The 23,623-nt window shown below is 35.9% G+C and overlaps 1 protein-coding gene across 2 annotated transcripts; it reads left to right on the top strand.

Annotated features, from left to right (window-relative positions):
- The first annotated feature begins 371 nt into the window (after positions 1–371).
- LOC126843829 (mushroom body large-type Kenyon cell-specific protein 1) lies at positions 372–22,874 on the top strand. Of its 2 annotated transcripts, none has more exons than XM_050581639.1 (4): positions 372–566; positions 16,138–16,325; positions 17,131–17,669; positions 18,810–22,874. In XM_050581639.1, the coding sequence occupies exons 1-4, from the start codon at positions 452–454 to the stop codon at positions 21,100–21,102; spliced, it is 3,135 nt and encodes a 1,044-aa protein (XP_050437596.1). In that variant the 5' UTR covers positions 372–451; the 3' UTR covers positions 21,103–22,874. The 2 variants fall into 2 exon arrangements, with proteins under 2 accessions (XP_050437596.1, XP_050437597.1); XM_050581640.1 differs by lacking the exon at positions 372–566 and adding an exon at positions 1,295–1,858 and having other exon boundaries at positions 18,810–22,873.
- The last annotated feature ends 749 nt before the right edge of the window (positions 22,875–23,623 follow it).

Here is a 23,623-nt window from a genome sequence, read left to right as displayed (position 1 = left end):
GACAAAAGCAAAACGGATGCAGCCGGGGTGGGGGACGAATGCAACTACGTGTTGCATCACGGCCACCAATGTCCCCGCTCGTCCGCCGGCCACCGTCGTTGCTGCTGCTGTTGTGACGTCACCGTCGAAGAACACGTCCGGCGTATACACACACACACACACACACATACATATGCACACAATACACAATACACTAGTACAAGCTGCATACTCGGTACACATAAACACCGGATCGCCACCGCCGCCGCCGAACGGTGTGTTGTAATACGCGACCGTCCGCCGCCGCGCGCGTGTACCGTCACCGCCATCACCGTAATCCGTCATTCATATTATTATTTGCGGCGTATTTTTTTTTTTAACTTGTTTATTTTTTTTTTTATTAATTTCGAACAATTAATATTTTGATAGTATTAGTTGAACGTCCGGGGATTGTTATTGTTTTTGGTGCGCGATGCAGCTGCAACGCCGTGCGGCCGTCGGATGCGGCCGGTCGTGTCCCGCGCACGACCGTCAGGCGGTCAGAAAACACTTGCGTCGTTGGTCACACAACATGGTTCTCGTCATAGGTAAGTCTTGCGAAACTTTCTCACACTCACATGATACAGGCACACACGTGAAAGCGCGAGCACCACGCGATCGACTGTGTGCGTGTGCATAGGTATAATATATGACGTGTATTATAATACGTGTTTACCTATGATCGCGTACATACGTGTAATGATCGGACGAGCCGACCTACCTCAACGTGTATCGCGTTGCCGCGTCGTCCTCTGCCGTCGTTCGTGAATCGTGATCTCGCGCCGCGTTTCGGCTGCGGACGACAATCGATTATAGTATTCCGTTTTATCGTTATTATTATTCCCCCATTCCGTTCGTTTGGCTCTTTGGTTATTTTTATTTTATTCGGCATATAAAAAAACAAAATCCGCGCGCGCACACCGGTCAAACCGTAGGCCGTTATGTAGGTACGGGTAAGCGCCGCAGCGAAAATATGAAAAAAAGCGACGCCGGGAGAGAGAGTGGGGGTGGCGACGGTTTGATATTGTAGGAAATGCACCGTGGGCCGGCGGCCGGGCGGGGCGTGTGACCAAAAAGACGGGGGAGCGGGGGTTCCCTACCCCCTCTGGCCTCTACTATAGCCGGCGTTTGAGTAGTTCGGCCGTCTTCGGCGCCGGCCGTGCATCGGACGTCTTCGTGATTCCCCCCTCGCCCTCTGCCGGGCCCGTTGGTCGTCGGGTGGGGGCGAGCGGGCGGGCGGGCGGGTTTGAGTGTGTGTGTGCGCGCACCGGGCGACGGCGAAATGCAGTTTTTCGACAGCCTAATGCATGTTGCACATTTTGTGTTCTCCAAGGACGACGGCCCGACCAACCTAAATGAGCGGTCCTCTTGCATTCAGATGCACTGTGCTCGGATGCACCAACGGGCGGTCGCAACGGCAACAAAAATTGTTACTACCAATAGTTTCTTAATTTTTTTTTTATATATATATTTTTTTTTAATACGTTCAATTTCAGTCGTTCGTTAAGTTATCGATAATTATTTTTCTCAGTGTGCGCTCGTCCGTGTTCGCGTTTAGTAATAGTTACAATAATAATAATAATAATAATAACAACAATATTAACAATAATCAAAATAATGAGTTGGTACGATTTATTATAATATTTACACTAAAAAATATAACGATTTAAATTTTTCTTTTTTTTAATTTTTAATTTTGTTACGGTCGTTTTTCTCCGTCGCGTTTGTGCGTGCGTCGCGGCCATCACAATTTGCAAACCAAATAAAAGGAATTTCGTTTCGGAAAATCGAAAATTATTATCGTCGAAGCCAACGGCGATCCCTTAATCGTTCAGGAACGGTACGTTTATTTGGTTTGATTTTATTTCCAACGCATGAAACATATTTTTATTTGCCGAATTTTATAACGGCCGGTATTTGAATGGCGTGATTTTTGGTCGGCAGCCGATTAATGTGGCAGGTTATCTTTTATTTATCAGCCGTCGATGACATTGCGCCTGACCTCCTCACTTTGTCCCTAAGCGCGTGCAAATTTCATGTGTACAGTTTTTTTTTATACCTACTTAGCTGCGCGTCTACGCTAAAAACTAAGTAGTTACACAATGCGCAACCGATACATGATTTTCTAATAAACTAATATAGTATCCAAATATTCATTACGGAATCTTAGTACAATTTTAGTTTTATGCCTGTCGTCGCTCGCACGGTTATTACACTAATTCTCTAAATTTACATTGTATATGAACATTTTTTCTTCAAAAAACTTTTTAAAAATCGTTACGGCAGTCACTGTGTATACAGCGGCGATCACAATTAGTAGGCTTGACGCCTGACGGGTCGATTCACACGTTTACATTGTAAACGGTTAGTTTAAAATTAAAAAAAACCACCCTATTCGGATGGTGGAGGCGAACTATCGGAGTCTGTAGGTCGCCACCGCAAGTACCTTTCTATACGCAAACTATATACATCATGCGATATGCGTTTATGTTGCAACAACAATTATGCAAATGGACCGTCGTCAGACAGGAGGGGGCCCGCGATTTGCCGGTCATTTACCAAATAGGATACAATAATATATTTGTGTACATATAGTATATAACAATATTGTTGTTTCCACACCGTTTAGTAGTGTTCTGTATCTAACGTTTTTCGCCATCCTACTTTAAAGCAAAGCGTGATATACTCGCCTGTGGGCTGTGCACACATACACATTGCAAAAAGTTTCTTGCGACACAGACAAACAAAAACTATAGGGGCCCCCGTGTCTGTTGGCCGACGCCATCGCCACCGCCGGCTGCAGGACCGATCGATTTCTTTCCGGCGGTTTTGCACTTCCTCTTTTTCTGTACACATTTTGTTTTATGACTTTTTTTTTCCGAGTTCCACTGAAACGTGCAGATGACGTCACGTGGTGGTCGCCGCGGTCCAATGATAACGATAATATTGTAATTTCAACAGCATGTTGTAGTCGAAAAATTAAAAAATTCTGCCCACCAGACCACGTAGTCATAAAAAAAAAATTAAATAATAAATTTTAGATTTGTCAGATAAAAAAAAAAACGTGTTTTACATAAATTATGCATTATAGTCGTCGACCAACTATAAAATTTGAAAAAAAAAAATCGTCACACGCTCGGATGCAAATTTTTGAATCCAACACTTATAACGTCGAGTGTTGCGTTGCACGTGTGATTTCCAATGTCTATTTGTTTCTGTATGAATTTATTCTGGGTCATTGCAATTTTATGTAATTCGGTTATGTTAAAACAAAGCATTAGCTTCATGAATTTACTCGAGTCGATTAAAAAATAATATTAATAATAATAACGTTACCCCTGCTCTCGCGCACCACCAAATTTGTCTTCGATTAGAATAATTACATATTTTTTCTAACAAAAATAATAATTAATTAATTATTGAGTCATTCAAAACACTTAAGTAAGTTATTTAATTATCTGACGATAACCGCTATTCAGCGCGTGTACTGTTACCATACTGAATGATATTGCCATTGCCGTTCTGTTTCCTAGACCGTAATGATCAAATAGAAACCCGTTATTATACATATCATTTTCTTTTTTCGTTTTTTTACGCCAAAAAAATAATCTTGGCCACGACTCCTAAACCGACAGACGTTTCGTTTAACGAGCAAAGCAATAACTCATAATTTGGCCTATCCCCCGTCCTCGCACCATCGCAATGAAGAGCTTCGGTAAATTATTATCAGCAACTTTTTTTGTTTATTATTATTAGAATATTTTTTTTTTTTTGCTGACCGATAACGGCTTTGACCCTTTTTTTACAGTGCAAAAAATTAAAGAAAAGATCAAATACATTTAATTGGTGTCTGTTATCTTTATTATGATGTACACTCATGTAATACATTATACATATACCATTTACAGTATACAAAATGATTACAATAACTTGTGGTCGATTTAAATATAATAAACTTACCTATTTTGTTAGCTGTGACGGTATAAAATAATAATGATTTTATCATCAAAAAAAAAAGTTAATTTCGACAGTAAAAATAAAGAGTTATTAAAACAAATATTTCTTTGGTAATTTAGTTTTATTTAGTTATAAATATGTTAAGGATATTATACTTAACATATTGTCCACCAAACGTCAACAAAACGGTTATTGCTGTTTTTAAATTGCTGTGTAGGGTATGTTAGGAGTAACATTAATTTTATTGAACGGTCTAAACTAATATCTACATGTGCAAAAAGTAATAGTCGGGAGAGATAAAACCAATACAAAATGTACATCATTATAGGTATTAAAGGTATATTTTATTGAGAAATATAAACGCAAAAACTCAAAAAAGAACATTATAAAATTCGTAGTTATATAACGCATTGTACACGTGTACGCTAAACCGAAACGAGTTTATCTAGTGTCCGAGAAATCAGTAATCAATTATTTATAAGCATGTATTATAATTATATTTTCGTGAAAAAAAAATTGGCATGCACGCCTACTCGTAAAAAAAAGAGCACTGTGATTATAATAATATAAGAACGGCGCATTGTATGTATGCACCTCGACAACAAATTATTAATAAATACAAATATTTGACAGAAAACCAGTTTATGTGTTTTTCACTGGACGGGCTTCTTTTTTTATTTTAGCTTTACATCACTGCCAATGATAATAACGTATTGAAAGCTATACACAACAGTAGGGGTCCAATTATTATTAAATACAAGTTTAAATTTTGCAGCCGTCCAAATTATGGCATGTGTGTTTATATATATATATATATTAATATGTAATTAGGTTTTTCTAGGATCCAATGGCTCTAATCATTCGATTTGGATCAATAATTTCGAAGCTCGTTAAAACGACTACCATTAGTATACGAGTATATCTATGGACATATTTATTTGACGGTAATAAAATCTCAAGTAGCAAAACTATATGTATATATATATATATATATATTATATACATAACATTTCAATAATATGTTTTAACATCGTGATTGCATCTTAACAGTTATAGTATTTTACATGAGTTTTGTGATATAGTTTTGCAACTCATATAAATATATTTATATATATCATACTGAATTGATACATTAATTCGTGTGTACATACAACGAAATATCATATTGTAAACAATGCGTTTAACACAACAACAAAATCGATTGTTAACCGTACTAACAAAACAAATTTGCCAACTCTGTACAATAATGTGCAGATTTTACAGTCTAAGTAAAATGTACCTTTTCAGGCTCAGCTCTAAATGTTTAATTGCATATCGAATGTACAAAATAAAATTGTTAAAATTTACAAAATGAACTGACCAAATCGTTGTAAAAATCGTTGTAGGCAAAACTGTGTAAAACATTTCTTCAATCCACCGTAAGTTTAACGGTGTTGTACAATAAACAGATTTTACTATTTTCTATTGACACATTCATAATAGATTTTTGATTATGTCTCGACTATATTATTATTTTGAGACGCATCGTAGTATTAATAATGTAGATATAATATTAAACCCTCAAACTGCAACAACTCCAGAAAGCCAGAAATTATGTTTAAAAATTATTTCTTTGAGATAAAAACAAAAATTAGAATATGCTTTTATACTTTCAAAATTTAACTAAAACCTTAATTTTTTATTTTTTTTTTTATTTATACTTGAGCGCATATTTTGGAAATTTTATTAGTTGTTACAGTTTTGAACTGAGGCGTCGATATCATCATAGAATTTTCTCGGGAATTTTATTTTGTAAACGTTTTCATTTCATAGATGTTATCTAAAATGTTAAATAAATAATAAATTCATTCGGCGGAATGGAAAAACGCGAGAAAACGCTCTAAAACCAAAATATTAATAAAAAAAACTAAAAAAAAAAATCATAATAAAACGCCGTTGTCGATGAATTTGCGTGTAAAATCAAAACTGTGACTCATTGTTTTCAAAAATATTAGCGGCCCGCGTTCTTTTAAACATATCGCAAATAAAACATCACATAATAAATACCTCTTACATATGTACATCTTAGGTTAGGTTTTATTTAGTTGTTTTTTTTTCAAACTCGTATATTATAAAATCATCGGTCACCATTGTACGCCCGCATTTGTAAATTTATATATATATATATAAATATATATCACACAACCTCTCAAGCCGCATAATTTTGCACAAAGTCGGCCTCAATAATTAATAATTGGTGCTCGGTAATTATGTGATAATATGTCCAGTTACGTTTTTCAGTTTTTGAAATTCTATACTTACATACACATCTATGCTAGACGAGCTTTCGCGCTTTTAGGAACGTTATTATACTTAGGGCCGGGGGTGGCAAATTAGGAAAGTGTCTAAAGGCAATAACAAGCAGTTACCCCAAGGTATTTTAATCTAAACAATAAATAGTGGCTTTTTGTTTAATTATTCTTTAAATTCAGGGGAGGTAGATAAAAATTGTAACTATACTTGAGTTTTAAGCATACAAATGGCATCTAGTCGTAGCATCACTATGATAAACTTTAAGATACTTATAAAAAAAAACTACTCCATTTAAAGAAGGTTTCCATATTATGCCTTCTAAGGACAGCTCGTTCATTAGTCCCATTACAGGTCTTCGTGACAGGTTTTTTGATTAAAAACTAGAATCTTCTTGAATTTTTTTACATATATTGCATTTTTTTTTTAATGGATTTATCCGTTGATTGCATTGGAAACTTATTATTTTTTCGCTGTATGTTTTCATTTTCAAACCCGTTATAATATCCATTTGTGCTTTGTCATGTTATTAATTATTCAAAACCGGCGTTTCACAATTCACATACAAACAAATTTGAATATCGACTACAATAAAGATAACGCACTTTGTATAGACATTCTTGTTCGCATAGTCAACGCAGAAAGCGTTCAGGAAGTTCAAGTAATTATTTTAAATTATTAGGAATATAATGAATACCTACCACATTCAAACGTCCTTCATGTGCATTTTATCAATTTCTATAAATTAATTTCAGTACCTATATTTAGTACCTACATGTATTTTGATATCAATATTCTAAAGACAGCTTTATCGTTGTTTTGTTTTTGTTGCTGATTAAAATATAAACGAACACCTATGCTTAATTTAGAATTTGTAAAATACATTGCACTTCTATAATCTCCACGACTATGAATAAATCACCTTCCGTGGATGCGAGATTTATACAAGAGTTGTCATCCGACTTATAAGGTTAAGATAGGTTACAAAAACACTGAAATAATCAGTTATATAGAATTAGATAATATCGACAATTTAAAAAAAATATCATGCAATTAGTTTGTAAAAATTTAACGAAATCAATAGCCTAACCGATTCAAAATTAAATGTCGTAAAACTTAAATATGTACGCCAACCTCTATTATCTACTTGAAAACCATAAAACTAATCGGTATAATATAATTTACTTGTCAAAAATATATGTATCCAGGCTCAATGACATTTCACGATGTGACAGAACCGTAAAAAAAAACACTTAGCAGCTGTTGAACCACGGTCAGACGCTTTAAGTTCAATACTCTCTTATCGTTAGCCGATGCTATTCGGTTCACAAATACTAAGCTTATCGCCCGTTTTCAATGAAGAATGTACAGCGACGCACACGATCAACGTTTCAGTGTACACATTAAATGTAATATTAACATATTATTTTACTTTTAACTCATCAAGATAAAAAATGGTTCTATTTTTACATCGACATGCAGTTTTTTTTTATGTGTGTTATGGACATTTTATTACTTTAGCCAAGACTAACTTCGGTTCACTTATTACTATTTACATATGAATTTTACATAGCCATATATTATATACAATTTCGAATGGCTACTTGACTTATTTCGATAACTTCTGTTTCGAAGTGGTGTTGAAAACCGATATAATATCGTTAAATTACTGTTGATTTTAGAAAACTGCTCAACAAAATTAGTAATCTAATCTAGCTGGTTTCTTAAAAACCGTGAGGAACCCATCTAAATAAGTTCAGCTTTTTACTTATTTTTATCTTTAGACAAATTCGGATATCCAAAAAATTCTTAAAAATGATTTGTTGGCAGGTGTAAGCCCTAATAGCTAATTTCTTTTCAAAATCTATTCTCATTTAATTTAAAAAACATGTTATTTACAAAAAAAATCCACTATTATTTTTATAGGTCCTTATAGGTGCAAATGATAAATGTAGGTATAAATATCACAAATTATAGAAATAAATTGTTATATATTTAGGATTTGGACCTCTGTATTTTCTCATGGGCGCCCAGAGTAGTGTACACTATGATAAAACACAAATATAGGCTCTCTACTACAAAAAATGTTTAAGTATTTTTTTTTTTTTAGTTTCTATTTATCTACGTTAATCTATTACTATATATAATGACTATTCATATTGAAGTTGCTCTATACATGTATAGATTACGTGTCCTGGTAAAACGATTGCAGCGTAAAGAAAAATCGAATAGGTAGGTATTTAAAAAATGCGTTATCAACCGGTAACAGAAACCTAAAGCGGATAATGGCCTGGGTAGGTACTTGATACAATATCATTAGCGCTATAACAACATTATTGAACGGCTCGGTGTGATACCGCAAGTAAACATAATAGTACAAAATACAAATCGATCCGATAGCGAGGAATAAATGAATTTTCGAATAAATAAAAATAAAAATAAAATACTGTTTTATTAAATTAATATATTATGCGCGAATATACGGTGTCTGCGTCGCGCTATGCCGGTTTTATTATTTATATTATACGGTTGTTTTTTTTTTTTATCGCCGTTTAATATTTCTCCACCATCACAGGTATAAAATATCATGTTCCACGCGCGAAATAACGTCAGCCACAGGATAATAATGTACCTATACATGTGTGATGGTGGAATTTTTCGCCAACCTATACATGTATATTATAAGTAAGGGTGTATACGCCTCAGTTCCCGCCCATTTATCACCGTATTTCTCTTGTAGATTTCAAGTTCATACGGGTAAATCTATTTGTTATGGTTATCGACCGTTGTTCCGGGCTCGTTGCACACCATATTTTTTAGCGTTGGAACACCTTGCAATAGTTTTGTACTACAATATACTTAGTGTACAATAAGAAAACTTAAAAAAACCGGCCGTTTACACACATTCAAGAGGTGTCAGTGGCACATTTGTTTGCGGGTTGTGGTAGGGAAAAATTGTTATTAAAAAACGTACGATTTTGAACGCAGACAGCAAATTGGTGATTTAATGTTTTATAGTGTATACAGTAATTGTCTATGTATACAATATGAGTTCACAGACTAAGGCCCAAGCCGTGTTTCTAGATAAAACTATTATGTTATTTCCGCAACACAAAAAAAAACAACAATTATTTTATCATTTAAATACAGTAGTTTTTGCTGTTATGACCGATCCAAAGGTTACAATATTATACGTATAAAATATAATGTACAGCCAAATTTCAGGATATCGTGCGATTGCGCTGGCACACACGCACTTACATGTTTCTTTAACTCTCCTAATGTTAAAAGGTCAACAAATTATTATGTAGACGTTTTTTTTTTCACTAATAGGTACGGTAACACGTCTTTATAAAATGAATATCGTACTCAAATAGTTGGTCAAATAGTTGTCAGATAGTTAGATCTAATTTATTCTAAGCTTAATAAACCATTGAATCCATTGCTGATACATTATAAAATAGTTTTTAGTTAAAATGTATTCAAGATACATCCATACTTTTTATTACAACTCTAAACATAAATGTAAAATCATTTAATTGTAATACATATTTCAGTATCATTAAAACTATAGCTACTATTATAGTACTTTGCTCAATTAAATCATTCATAAGCATGTAGTAAATAAAGAAAAACAATATAGTATAACAACATAATTATTGATGTCTGATGTCATTACACTTTAGTCTTATCATTTAAACTGTAGATAATACATTACACTAAAATGTACATTACATTTTACATTGTACTTTTCCCCCAATGTATGTTTTAATTGTTTTATCGCCAGTTTATTTTTCTTTCAAATACAATTATCAGATGTGTTTGGATGTTGACTGATTTACGGTTAAATTCTGGTCAACTCCAAAAATGTCACCAAAAAAATGCCTTAGGTATGTGATACCGGGGAGATAAGTTATTACTTGATTTAAACATTTATTAGAACTCGCATAAGAAATATCTATGTCTAAGCCCGATGTTGTAGCAGCCTTATATAAAGGTGTCCGCTATTTATATATTGTTAATAAAGTTGCTTCTCTCCATAAAATCGGAAATAATATATTGATGTAGAATTTGTTACAAGATTATTGAAAAAAGTGATTACTTTTAAAAAACAACTTTTAAACACAGCAATTGGTTGAACATTAAAAGTTAAGAACAAATTTGTTCACTGTACAAGTAATTACTTACCTATACAATGTTGCAGACTTTTATAAATAAATTGGCGAAGATAATGTGTACATACTTTGCTAAGTTTACTGCATACCTACTGTACATTATATTAATTAGTATGTACCTGTATATAACCTCTGCACATTATAATTATGTCTAGTCTGTCTAATGCCTAGATATATTTATACTTATTCTATTAATTAGATAATTAACAGAAGCGATTACAGGTAACCCCATAGATGTTACGCAATAGTATAGATAAAATGTCTAGTATAATTTTTTAATATTTTCAATAACATAAAACCAATTAATTATAGCGTGTATAATGTATTTTAGATATGAGGTTATTGTATGAAAATTGCACCGAGAGTTCATGAACTTTATTTTTAATTAAGCCGAATAAATATAATTATAGATTATTCCTGGTCCGCGCTATCCAGACGCCTACAAATGCCGTTTGTTAACAAGACGTATTTGACGCACTATTTTTAAGGATTTCATAATACCTATTTAAAATTTTAGTACTATGAAATTTAAAAATGTGGGGAAAATATAGTGTTATCAGTCGTTACATAACATATGGTTGCCTATCCATAGTAATTACTTAATCTTTGCTTTTATACTTCAACGGCAAGTGCGAAAAATTCGAACGACCCTAGGTACAGAGGAAATATTTATTTTATTTAAATATACTATTACAATATTATATTATTGTGTACGCATGGATATTATTTTATTTTTACGAGTATTGCTTTTTTATTGCCTATTGCCCATAACTATACCTACAATAATATACAACCTGCACTGTACCTAAACGTCAATGTTCGGACGCCGTTCCACCTGCAGTATACCTATATAGTATGTTTTTTTTTTAAGGTTTTGCGCACGACTTGGAACTATAAATTGCTATTTTCCGTGCCAATAGATGTATGTAAATGTTTACTCTGGAATATGTATACCGTGTATAGGTAATTGGCCACGGAGGTCTTGACAAACATAAGCGGCTAGATGAAAAACACGGCTAGATGGTTTCCTACATAACACTAATAATAATAATAATAATAACAATATATTGTACAAATGCCATACTATACGAGTATATATTTATAAAAGCGCACGCTCACGCCTTTGTCCATCTCGGTCGTATAAGTGCAGTTATGGTGTACACTCAGTAACCGCACACACTATATATATATATATACACATGTGTATAAACACTGTACACTATTCATCAGATCTGCACACAGCAAAAGCGTTACCACACGGCCGTAGGGCTATTCTAACGCACTTCTTTTATACAACCAAAGTAATTTAGCGTTTTCTCCACCTGCATCCACATCTCAACTGGTGTGATATTATGCTTTTATAGCTTTTTTTGTCGTTACAATTTTTTTCTTTTTACTATCAACTACGAGACTAAAACGGTATTTCTAACCGGCCGGCGAATTCACGATTCCTGCGAGATCTATGTTATACCTATAACTACGACCAAAGCGGTACGACGAGACGACTATCAACACAAACAGTTTTGTTCTCAATTTTCATCATTATAAAATCCTGTACTGACCTAAGCGATAATATATTTTGAAAATATTTTAATAACAAATGTAGTGCATTTTCTAAAACTGACCTACATTCGCATTAAGACATGAAATACAATATTGTTAACACAAATGTTTCTATACACTTTTCTAAATACCTACTATAAATAATATAATAACTGTATTCCGTTATCTGTATGTGAAATATTTCCAAAATCTTTACAAAACATTTATGCATCTATGTGAAACGCCGTGTGGGGGAGACAAATATCGCCATTGACACAAAAATTACTAGATTGTTATATTATATGATTCCCGTTTCTCGTGACACTTCTATAATAAAAACCGCGGAAATACATATAAAAAATGTATAAATATCATCGTCGACAAAAAGAAAATATAATTCGGATCCGTACCGTATGTATTGCATTACAGCTACATAATATTATGGGTTTTTGTTTTATTGCAAATGAAATGCATACTACGTATGTATGCTGTACGGTATAAACAAGTGGCCCGAAGAGTTTGGCATTATTGTAGATTTGGTAACATATTATTATCAGTTATCACATAGTATATAGCGAACATTGTGCATTATACTTATTATATAACACAACCAATCATATGAATATACCGCTTGTAGTTTATCAAGTTAGTTCCAGTTTTTATTTTTATATTTTTTACAAATTTCTTATAAACAAATCATATATTTATTGTGATAAATACATGATTTATTGGGATATTTTTTGTGATAATATTTGGCGTGTGGACAAATAATTCTACCGCTCGAGTCATCCGCAAACGTATTATCATGGCTTATTCATAATTTATATATATATATATATATAAATATTGAAAATAGATATTATTTAAATTTTAACTGTATATTTATGTACTATGTAGTTTAATTTTATCAAAAAAAAAAAAAATGCTGTAAACCGAATTCTGATATTATCCGATGTACCATACCGTATTCGTCACAAACGCAGATTTTACACGTGTCTTCGTTCTGTTATCTATTTAATTGGATTTTACTGATTTGTCCCGGGTTGTCGAAGGAATCATCATCATAAATCATAATATGGACCAAGATTTAACGGCGGACGACCGGTTGCCAAAAGTAAAATGATAACCATTTTCGTTTTTTCAGTGTTTCTTAATTTACACTACCCGAGGGCCGAGTTTCTATTAAAAACTCAAGTCCTTGGCAGAAAATTGTTTGCAGGTACCTACTTTTTTTTCTATTCCAATTCCGTTTGCCCAAATGGTTTTCTAGTCCACGCCTACTATGCACATTATAGTCTGTTCTGCGCCGTTGTATATACCTGCACGCGTACTTAAGACGCATTTAAAACGGGTAGTACAACTATGTAACAATAATAACGTATTTATATAGGCTTCAATCGGATTTGACCAATCGATGGCCAACCGGTCATTACCAAACTGTTCACGCACCGCCTCATTTTCAAAATGGTCGTCGTCACGGTCCCGGTGGTTTACTACACGTAGGTATATAATAATAATTGTTGTAGGCCTTCTCGGCCGACGTCGTCCACGGACCGCGGGTTACCTTTTTTTATTCGCATTATATTTGTCTTGCTTCGTTTCAAACGACAACAGCAACAATCGATTAGAATAAATCATAAAATAGTATTAGGTATGCGCCTACAATACAATTCCATCGATTGTTCTCTATTTTGTCTTTCTCCCATAAACGGCGACGGTGGCGGTCTTTGCTGGCGAGAAGGGGAGTTCTCACTCTGACCGACATTTGTTGCGTCACACAGACACGCCTATTCCTATGTCTATTGTATCTTAATATGCCTAAGATTTGCATATAAATATATATATATTATATTACACTTGTGCTGTTCCCACTCTTGTCGTCGGACTGTGGAATCAAAATCCCAGTGCACGGATAGTATTCATAAAAAAAAAAGCACGTCTCGGTATTTCATCATCATAATAATATTATTACACTAGTATATTGTTGCTTAAGCGGCAACACCGGTTATTTCATTTTTATCTATTTTACGGGAGAACAAAAAAACCTGTTCAACTTACCATTCAACAACATCTCGTTACCTTGTTATCAATCAAAGAATTAGCTCGTTATCTTTCGACGTTATCCTAAATCTGATGCCGCCACGAATCATCGTGTAGATGATACACATTCGCTTACAACTATTTAAGTGCACTATAGCCTATAGGTGCGATTATATACAAAATAGATCATATGGAAAAATATGATTTAGACTTGAACAGTATAGTCGCACTTACGTGTCCTCCTCAGATAATAGTATGTTGTGGTTACAATATAGTTCGTTGTAGTTCTTTTTAATGAACATAATTCATAACATTGGATAGTCGAAGGGATTATTTTTAACATGAAATTTAAGTAAAGCACAATAGCACCTCGAAATAAATTCATATACCTAAATATACTTGTATTCATAAATCAGTGTCTTGTCCACTGCTCAAAGGATCACTCCGCTCTAGTCGACTCAACAACAACGCCATTGAAACCTTTTTTCTATTATTTACATTCATTTCAAACAAAACAAATATATTCCCAGTGTAAATATGAACTTAAAGCTATGCTCATTAAGTATCTACACAAAATGTGCGGAACTTATCAATTTGTATAATGATAGCGTCGTTAAATGTTGTAAGAATTTCAGCACAACTCGAAACCCATAAAAGCACTCTCGAAAGTTCGATAAGTTTCTTCTTACGTTTTACTATTATAATAAATTGTGTATTATTTTATTCATCTGAAAATGTTCTTCGCTTTAATTCTTTACGTCCACGATCCTAACCTAACCTAACCTTTCTTTCAACGTTACCCAACCATCTCAATTTATTCTCTATAATTTTTTCTGTTATTAGCGCAGTTCCTAAACTATCTAACCACTGTTAGTATGTAACTAATGTAAGCTATCATCATGACGTGTGAATATAGGTTCAGTTGTAATTCTATCTCAATGCATGCACTATTCGGGCTTCTAGTGTATACCTATATATGTATATTATTGCACTATATCGCTGCGTGGTAATATGAATTCGTAACGATTCTGACGTGAGGTATCAATGTGTTACTATTATAGTGTAACCACTAATCACTGGTATAGAGGTTAGCCGTTAGAGTAATCATAGGCTATACATATTTTTATTAATCCCTTAATTATTATTATTGAATCGCTGCAGAAACGGCGATAGTGACGAGCCATTAGGTTAGGATTGCAGATAAAACACTTTATATTATATTATCCTATATATAATTTTATTCTTATCGTCGTGTGGCCTAACAGACGTTGAAGGTCCAGCGCAGCCCTTATGATACGGTTTCTTGACAAAACTTATGATTTTATTGGCTTTTAATCGTTATCATTATTGTTGCATAGACATAAAAACAAAAATACCTAATTATTGTCTATATACACCTTTAATACAATCGTCCCGTCTGTCTATGTTTTAACGATGATAGTTAAAAAAAACGTTGTCGACAAAATTAGAACAGGCATGTTATATTAAATTAGCTAGTTAGGTCTAAATCTTCTTTGATTTCAATGCCGACGAATCAAAGCCGCAAGCATAAAAACCGCATACTATGTTAGTCTAGACAACATGGTAATATAAAATATCTAATAAGAGCCTAGTGTCTGTATAAAAGATAATGCATTATATATATATATAACTTTACATATAATTTATTAATATTATATTACCTAGCAGACAATATTATGAAATAAGAGAACCGCTAAAGATGATTGGCCGTCGCCAACGCCCAACGCCATTTGTTTAATATAATATTGTTATAATATTTTTTTCAAATTATGTTTATAAATAATAGTAAAAAATACAATGTTTTAATGTGTGATGTTGGCTTTTTTTTGCATGTATGACACAAAACAAATGTAGTTATTATTTTTGAAAAAATAACACGTTTTGTCACTATAGTAGATACTAATAAATTAGTTATACTTATAATTAAGATAACTAATTTCATTGTGTTATACAAGAAAAATACTATAAACTTACATTTACCCCGTCTTACTCTTATACAAGGTGCGATTGTCTTATGCCCAGTGCATTATATAGATATTCGAGTGTAATAAATATGTTATATTTTCTATAACGTGCATAATGGTTATGTCATCAGGACTGGAAAGGATCGCTGAAGAGTTAATGGGAAGAAGAAAATGGCATCAGTATCAGGACATTTTGGCGAAAAATTATCTATTGGAAGAGGAATTGATGAACCAGAGAGAATGGGTTCCCGTCAAAACGTGTAATTCCTGTGATGTGATCACGGACCTGAGAGTAACTGATCACTCACCTGCAGAACTGGTAGGCATCTTTTATATTATGTTATGTATATTAGGTACTATCGGCACACAGTGCGCTGATTTATAGAATAATATTAATAATTAGTATTATTAGTATTGTAGATAATGGATGATAATAAATGTAATAACATGTTAAACTAGAGATACACGTCGAAAAGGCGACGACAGATGTATAACCTTTCAATTACACGCACGCCCATTGAAGTCCGGTTGTTGCGATGTGAGAATATGACCTATATTTTACAACATATATAATATAAATTATTATACAAATTTTGCGCCTTTGACCTCTGATACAGGTGTTCACAACATGACTTTATCGTTATTCATGGTAATTTGTTTTTTGTTTCTATGTCATATTATACACCTACACGCGAGGCCAGTAAAAAGCGACCAAAAAAAAAAAAAAAAATGCTATTTCGCACTTTTGCAATGAAATCCACTTCCTTTCTATTCGCAACCACTATTAACAACCTATATGTTGTAGCATTAATAACGATCCGCCAGTGTTCCATATAGATTCCAAAACACAAATTCCATCGGCTAAAAGGCACCTTTCGCCAAACTAAGGTCAGATTTTCATACAGCGTTATCATTACTTATCAAAGAGGATACATTAAAAAAGTTATTCTACATCATTTGTAGAAAGATGTAACTTTACCGTTAAAATGAACCTAACAAGACGTATCGCTCACTTAATATGGTCTTCTCAAACGTACATTTTCAGGACACTTGCACAAATGCGTATTAAATATTGTCAGCTACGGAGCCTGTTTTAAGACGGTGCGAATTTTGTATGTTTACAGGAGCCATCGTATGAAACAGGTAGCTTGAGCGGCGGCAGTCGCAGCGCAGAAAGTCCGGAACCCGAGGCGAGCAGGCGGTCCTCTCCATCCGAACAGTGTCGCGCCGATGACAGGTCGCCGCCGACGATGGCCGCGGTCGCATCGATGACGACGTCAACGGGCCCGCTGGACACCGCGGCGTCCACCGCGGGCCTGCCGCAGTGGCTGTTGGCCGCCACGTTGAGGCTACAGGAAACGGCGCAGGACGGCCGTTCGCCGCCGAGTAATCAGCAACAGCACCAGTCCCTGGACCAACCGCTCGATCTCAGCGCCAAGAGCACTGCGGCGTCCGGCGGCAACGCCTCGTCGTCCGCGTCGTCCACGCCGTGCCTGAGTTCGCCTTCCGAGCTCAAGACAACCACAAACCCATTCACGTCAGATCTCATCGCCGCCACGGACATGGTCAACTCACTGCACAACCTAATACCGACCGCGTCCACGTTCCTACCGCACCCATCGCTCAAGGTTCCGATACTCAACGCCAACAGGCATGTGTTCAAGTAAGCCACTCTCCTTTGCTGATTACAAAATTCGCCTTCTACTTCTTCTCTGGCTGTGGTCTTAGCCGCAACCGTCACCGCCTCGAGACGTAGTTTGTGCCGTGTCTTAACACACGTTTTCTACGATGTAGGGACCTTAGCCAACTTGTCACACCCTAGGTAAAGACAGCTCGGGGCCCCGGGTTCGCTAAGTCAGTAGACACTAAGGTTGCCCCCGAGGGCTAGAATTAGTCCTCTTCATCATTTGTTGCTCTGGCAACATTCGTAAAATATAAAAACCGATAAAACAAACGTATTTTCCGAAGAACGTAATGATATACAGTTGGTGTATGTACTTTGTAGAAATTGTTGAAAGTGTCACGATTTGATTTACATTTCACGGTATTGCGGATACGTCCTTCCCTTTTATGTTTGTCACATGTCCGACTTTGCAGAGCTAAGACGTGAATTGCAAAACGTATGATTTATTGCTCATTTCGATATAAAAATGAAAAAAGTTACAACGCATTATCTCACTGTCGTATTGAACACTTGCTGTATTCGAGTACTGAGACTAAACGTGCATACTGTTTATGTTATTGATCCTGGGTCCAGCAAAATATATTAAAGTGATTCAATACACAAAAATAATGTTATAGATGGACGCTTTTAATAAATATTTCTATGCAACTAAAACGGAATATTTAAGTACTTTCAAATAGCGTGTCATTAAAGTAAATCGTTTAATAATGCATTCTGTAATAGTCGATCATTTGCATGGAGGTATTATATAATCTTATTTTTCGTCGAATGTCACACATGTCGCAAACATCTGTGCTTGTCTGTCCACTTCTAATTTTAGCACGTGCTTTTCCGAATTTCGTCCAGCTCCGCACGTGATATTAGAATTTCGATAAAATAATATATTATGTATATTATATTCATTCTGGGGCACTCAAATAATTTTAAGATAATGCTGTAAGCTTATTTTCGATGGCAACACACGTCTATAATCTTGACGTAGATTATTTATCAATCCACAAATTCTGCAAGATTGGAAATTTACTGAAGTTATAGGGCTGAAATAATTGTTTCTTTAAATGTGAATAAACTGAATAAATAAATAAATAAAACTAATCGTGTTGTTTTTCTGTGCATTAGGCCGAAATCAAAACTCAGTACGATGGCCGGCCGTAAGAAATATACGGAAGACAAGTTGCAAGCCGCACTTAGGGACATCCAAAGCGGCAAGTTGGGTACTAGAAGGGCGGCCGTCCTCTACGACATACCTAGATCCACTTTGCGGAACAAGGTGTACAAGATGGCGATGGAACGGGACAGTGGCGTCAGGGACTCGTCGGGAGGCGAAGATCCCAAAGTCAACGCGGCCGAACTACTTCCTATGTTGCAAGCGGAGGACGACGAAGACGACGATGATCGGGACACGGCGTCGGCCGGCGAAGATGATTGCGGAGGCAGATCCGAAAGGGTGTCGACTGACAAAGATAACCTCAACGCCAGACCTTACTTGTCCATGGAGGACCTCATCAGGTTCTCATCAGAACAGCCGACCGCGAACCCGGCGTCCATGCCCACAACCGCCGAAGCACTCAGGCTGTTTTTCCAAAACTGCACCAACAGCAAACTGTTAAGCAAACAGACGACGGATCGTCATCGAGAGGTGGAATGCAAGTCACCGTCACCGCCTCCCAGGCTGCAGCCGATGCCTCCCAAGTTGCCGCAGGGAATGCCTTCAGACCTCTGGCCGGCTGCGGCAGCAGCAGCAGCCGCCGCCGCCGCGCTCGATCCCCAACAGATGGGCACGTACCTGTCCAGACTGCTGTCGACGTCGGCTTCCTCGCCGTCCGGGTTGAGCGCGTCGCACGTGGCCCACGAAAGCCCACCGCCGGCGCCACAAGATTTCCTCGCCAAGTACGCCACCGAAATTATGAGGAAAATATTTTACGACGAACAACAACAATACGGCGGCAAATCTGAACACCAAGGTCGGTCGTCCAACGGTTGTTCGGCAGAACCGATGGACACGGGCCGGAGCAATGATGACGATTCTAATCCGTCCAACGTAATACTGAGGATACCCAGTTTCAAACCGGTAGGGCCCAATATCAAATCGGAGCCGACGGAATCGACATCGGCCGACAGGGAACAGGCCGGTCACCAGTCAATACTGTCGCCGCCCAGGATGAATAGCAGCACGGCCAGGAGCGACACGTCGTCGCCGCCGCCGACGCCAGGCAGCAAAACGGCTGTTAACTTGAGGGATGCGATCGCCAAGAGCATTAGCCAGAAATTCCAACAACCGGAAGCATTGCAAGTAGAATCGTTCGCTCGGGCTTACCAACACTACCAGCAGGGTATGCCGATGTTCGGTCCAATTGTCCGAAATCACAACAACAACAATTTGCTCGAAGACAGGAAACGGGTGTCCACGCCCAACGCTAAACCGGCAATGGCCATGGCATCCACTCCGGCGGGATTCCAGGCGGGTTCGTCGTCCAACTCGTCGAGCAGCGGTGGCAAAGGAACGAGACCAAAACGGGGCAAGTACCGGAATTACGACAGGGACAGCCTGGTAGAAGCCGTGCGGGCGGTGCAGAGGGGCGAGATGAGCGTGCATCGGGCTGGATCGTATTACGGTGTGCCCCATTCCACGCTCGAGTACAAGGTCAAAGAGAGACACTTGATGAGACCGAGGAAGCGAGAACCCAAAAACCCACCGTCGGCCTCGTCCGTGTCCGCAGCCGCCGTGGCCGAGCAGGACCGAAAGAAAGACGCGGCGAGAACGGGCGAAAAGACGCCGCCGATTAAACTGCCCGCACACGTGTTTCCGTCACAACAACCGCCGTCACTGACGGCACCCAACGGTCTAAAAATGTTTGATACCCCACCCGTCGGGCCATACGGACAGCCCACGTTTCCGTTTTGGGCACCTAGCCCGTTCCACATGCCAATGGATTTTCAGCGCAACCCGGTGGCGTTTACGTCCATGTCGATGATGCAACGTATCCAAGCCGAGACTAGATTACACCACCAGCAGGCCGCGTCAATCGCTAGTCTGGGTAAAAACGCTCGCGAGGTGGCCGAAAATCTGTACGACGGATCCGACAACGGTAGCTTTTTGGACGGCATAATACGATCCAGCCTGGAGACGGGTCTCAAGTCGGCGGCCGCCATGGCTGCTGCGCAGGCCGCCAAGCGCAGTCCGGAACTCATCGATCAGTTGGGCCTGAAGGAAAGCGATAACCCGACGGCCACCGAAGAGCGGACGCCGTCCGGTGAATCGGGATCGGACACGGAAGACGAAAAAGCCGGTCTGTCGCCTCACGCCGAACAGCCAACGGAAGGACCACAGTCGTCAGATTCGGAACAGAAGAACACGTCCTCGCCGGGGCCGGCCAGCGCGGAACAGCCAAACGAAGGAGAACAATCGTAAGTCGACTAGGCGTTCATGGTGTTCATCACCATTGCACTCGGGCGGCGGTGTCGTCGTCGAGAACAGTATAGGAAATAGTCAACGCGGTTCATAAACAATTGGGAACAATTCGAATAAGTAAACATAATATAAATAATATAGTTATGATTATATTATGTATTGTGTAAATGCGTGTACAGAACACAGCGGGTAGATGTGCGTGGTAAGTTTTTTTTTTTGTAGAAATTCAATGAAAATATTATTATAATTGTGATCACTTAGTGCAATTTTATGAAGAACATGACCACCCACCCCGGTCGTTAATGGTAAATAAAAAATCATAAACATAAATTGTTTTTGAAAGCTGCGTCTTTGTGATAAAAAAATAATAATAATAATGTAATTATTATTATTATTATATTATTATTATTTATTTGTACGTTGTGTTTTTTATATTTATTTCGAAAATTTTAGTTTACATTTGTAAAACCATATTCGAAATGGTTGTAAACGTTTATAATATAGTTGTATATAATATTTTAGTTTATTCATTTCATTATTATTGGTTTTGCGAAAATAGTTTACAGTCCTAGCCACGCGGAAAATACATAGTGTTATACTTACTATTATTATTTGAAAAAAATGTTTGTGCCATAAAAAAAAAAAGGAAATTATATTTTTTTCAAATCCTTTCTAAAGGAATGCGTGTATAGTAATTTTCATATTTTTGTTTTCCACTTCCCGGTTGCCGAACAAACATTTTAATTTATTTTGATTGCATGTTTATTATAATTATTATATACGTAAGGATATTGTTTTTTCATCACTTAAATTTATATATGTATATAAAAACCAAATTCGAATGTTCATTTAAGACTATTATTTTATATTATTGTTCCTTTTATATAAACGCGTCGACGAAAACCGATGATATTATATTTATTATTATTATAATTATTATTATTTTAAATTATTTACTTAAACCAAGTGACAAAATTTTATTGTATTCGTTGTAGAAGATAAAAATATTATATCAAACAAAAGTCTGTCATTTTTTTTTTGTTCTTCTTTGTAAGCCAACTAATCATATCATTAAAATTAAACAATTAGGCAGTTTGTTTTTATATATTATTATTATGTACAGCGTTTTGATAATAAGTCACTATAAAATATTATTGTATAGAATATAAGTTCTATGCTATCATCTGTCCGATCACGAGGAAGATATTATAATTCAATCGATTTTACATTCCAAAAATAAATTACCTCGAATAGCCGATATTCGAAACTCAAAAGACAGTTATGCATTCCAAATAAAAAATCACTAATATTACTTTGAAAATATAATATACTTAATGTCTACACTACAATGCATTTTTTTGTAATATTTTTCCTTAGGAAGGAGGTGAGGGGATAGGAAACGAGCGTTACAGAATTTACATGGATTAAAATGTTGTATATTGTTATTGATAATAATATTAATCAAATAATTTGTGTTCATTGAAAAAAACATATTTTCAAAATATCGACTATTAATATGTGTATAGTCTTATTATTGTTGTACTGTGTTTTTTTTTTTTAATTACTTTAAGACATCATGTAGTCCTAAAGTTAAATTATGTATATCATGATAAAACAAAAATATTTTTTACTATTGTGTACAATTGAAAAAAAAAATTTCTAATTATTATTATTATTATTACTGTCGAATTGTCATTAATTTTACTCTGTACAAACATATTATTTTTAATAATAATACAAACTTCTTTGAGGTCAACTTTTGTACTAATAAAACAGTTATTTTTATTTGGCTTCCTCGAATATTATGTTGTTTAAGTAATACTAACAAATCAACTTACATAATTGAATACATAAGTGGGATATATATGATATACTTCGCGTTTTATTTGAATAATATACTGGACTTGTAAAAATAATGAACTTTTGTTTATTTTAGCTTTAATTGATGCTGCCCAGTGGCCGGTGTCCGTAGAGTACCCCAAAACAATTGATATTTTCAAAATGTTTAACCTGTTTATGTCTATCTTTGTACAACATTTTCCGAATAAATGTTTTGAAATGAAAATCCCGTTGACTCTCGGCATCCGGCACTATCATTTTCGTAATGCCAATTTTTTTTGTACACAAATTACGAACAAAGATAATTGTCAGGTTTAATGTTAAAACCGCTTCAAGAAAAAGCGATACAAATGTCATTATTTCACGCGCAAAGGCAACAAAAAATTGACAATTTGTTTAGTACCCGTTTAATACAAATAAATAATACTAATATGTACAGTGTAATAAACAATTAACATTGGTTTTGCTGTGAAAATTCGTTGTTTTAACGAACCTCCACAAATCCGGCGTTTTCGTTAAGTATCGTTTTCGCAGTACCCGGCGGTCTGATACCTGCCGGACTACCGAGAGTCCACTTTATTGACTTTACACTTGTATTGTGTTACCGTTGACTTTGTAATTTGACGATGCATAAATTACAACCTAATTGACGTGAAATTTCGGACATTAAATCCGAGTTTTT

This window comes from Adelges cooleyi, unplaced genomic scaffold (genome assembly GCF_023614345.1).
Source record: "Adelges cooleyi isolate 19-005CV unplaced genomic scaffold, UGA_ACOO_1.1 ACOO_flye_CR_arks_rails_tigmint_CR_PRNA_574, whole genome shotgun sequence".
In the NCBI taxonomy this organism is placed as follows: Eukaryota; Metazoa; Arthropoda; class Insecta; order Hemiptera; family Adelgidae; genus Adelges; species Adelges cooleyi.
The sequence above is the reverse complement of the archived record's forward strand: the minus strand, read 5'-3'. Positions and strand labels throughout refer to the sequence as shown.

What these genes read in the sequence shown, in the direction of transcription:
- LOC126843829 (XM_050581639.1), top strand. Translation starts at nt 452, where the DNA reads ATGCAGCTGCAACGCCGTGCGGCCGTCGGATGCGGCCGGTCGTGTCCC. An exon ending in CAACATGGTTCTCGTCATAG is followed by an intron (nt 567 to 16,137) that starts GTAAGTCTTGCG and finishes TTATGTCATCAG; the next exon opens with GACTGGAAAGGATCGCTGAA. An exon ending in GCCAACAGGCATGTGTTCAA is followed by an intron (nt 17,670 to 18,809) that starts GTAAGCCACTCT and finishes TCTGTGCATTAG; the next exon opens with GCCGAAATCAAAACTCAGTA.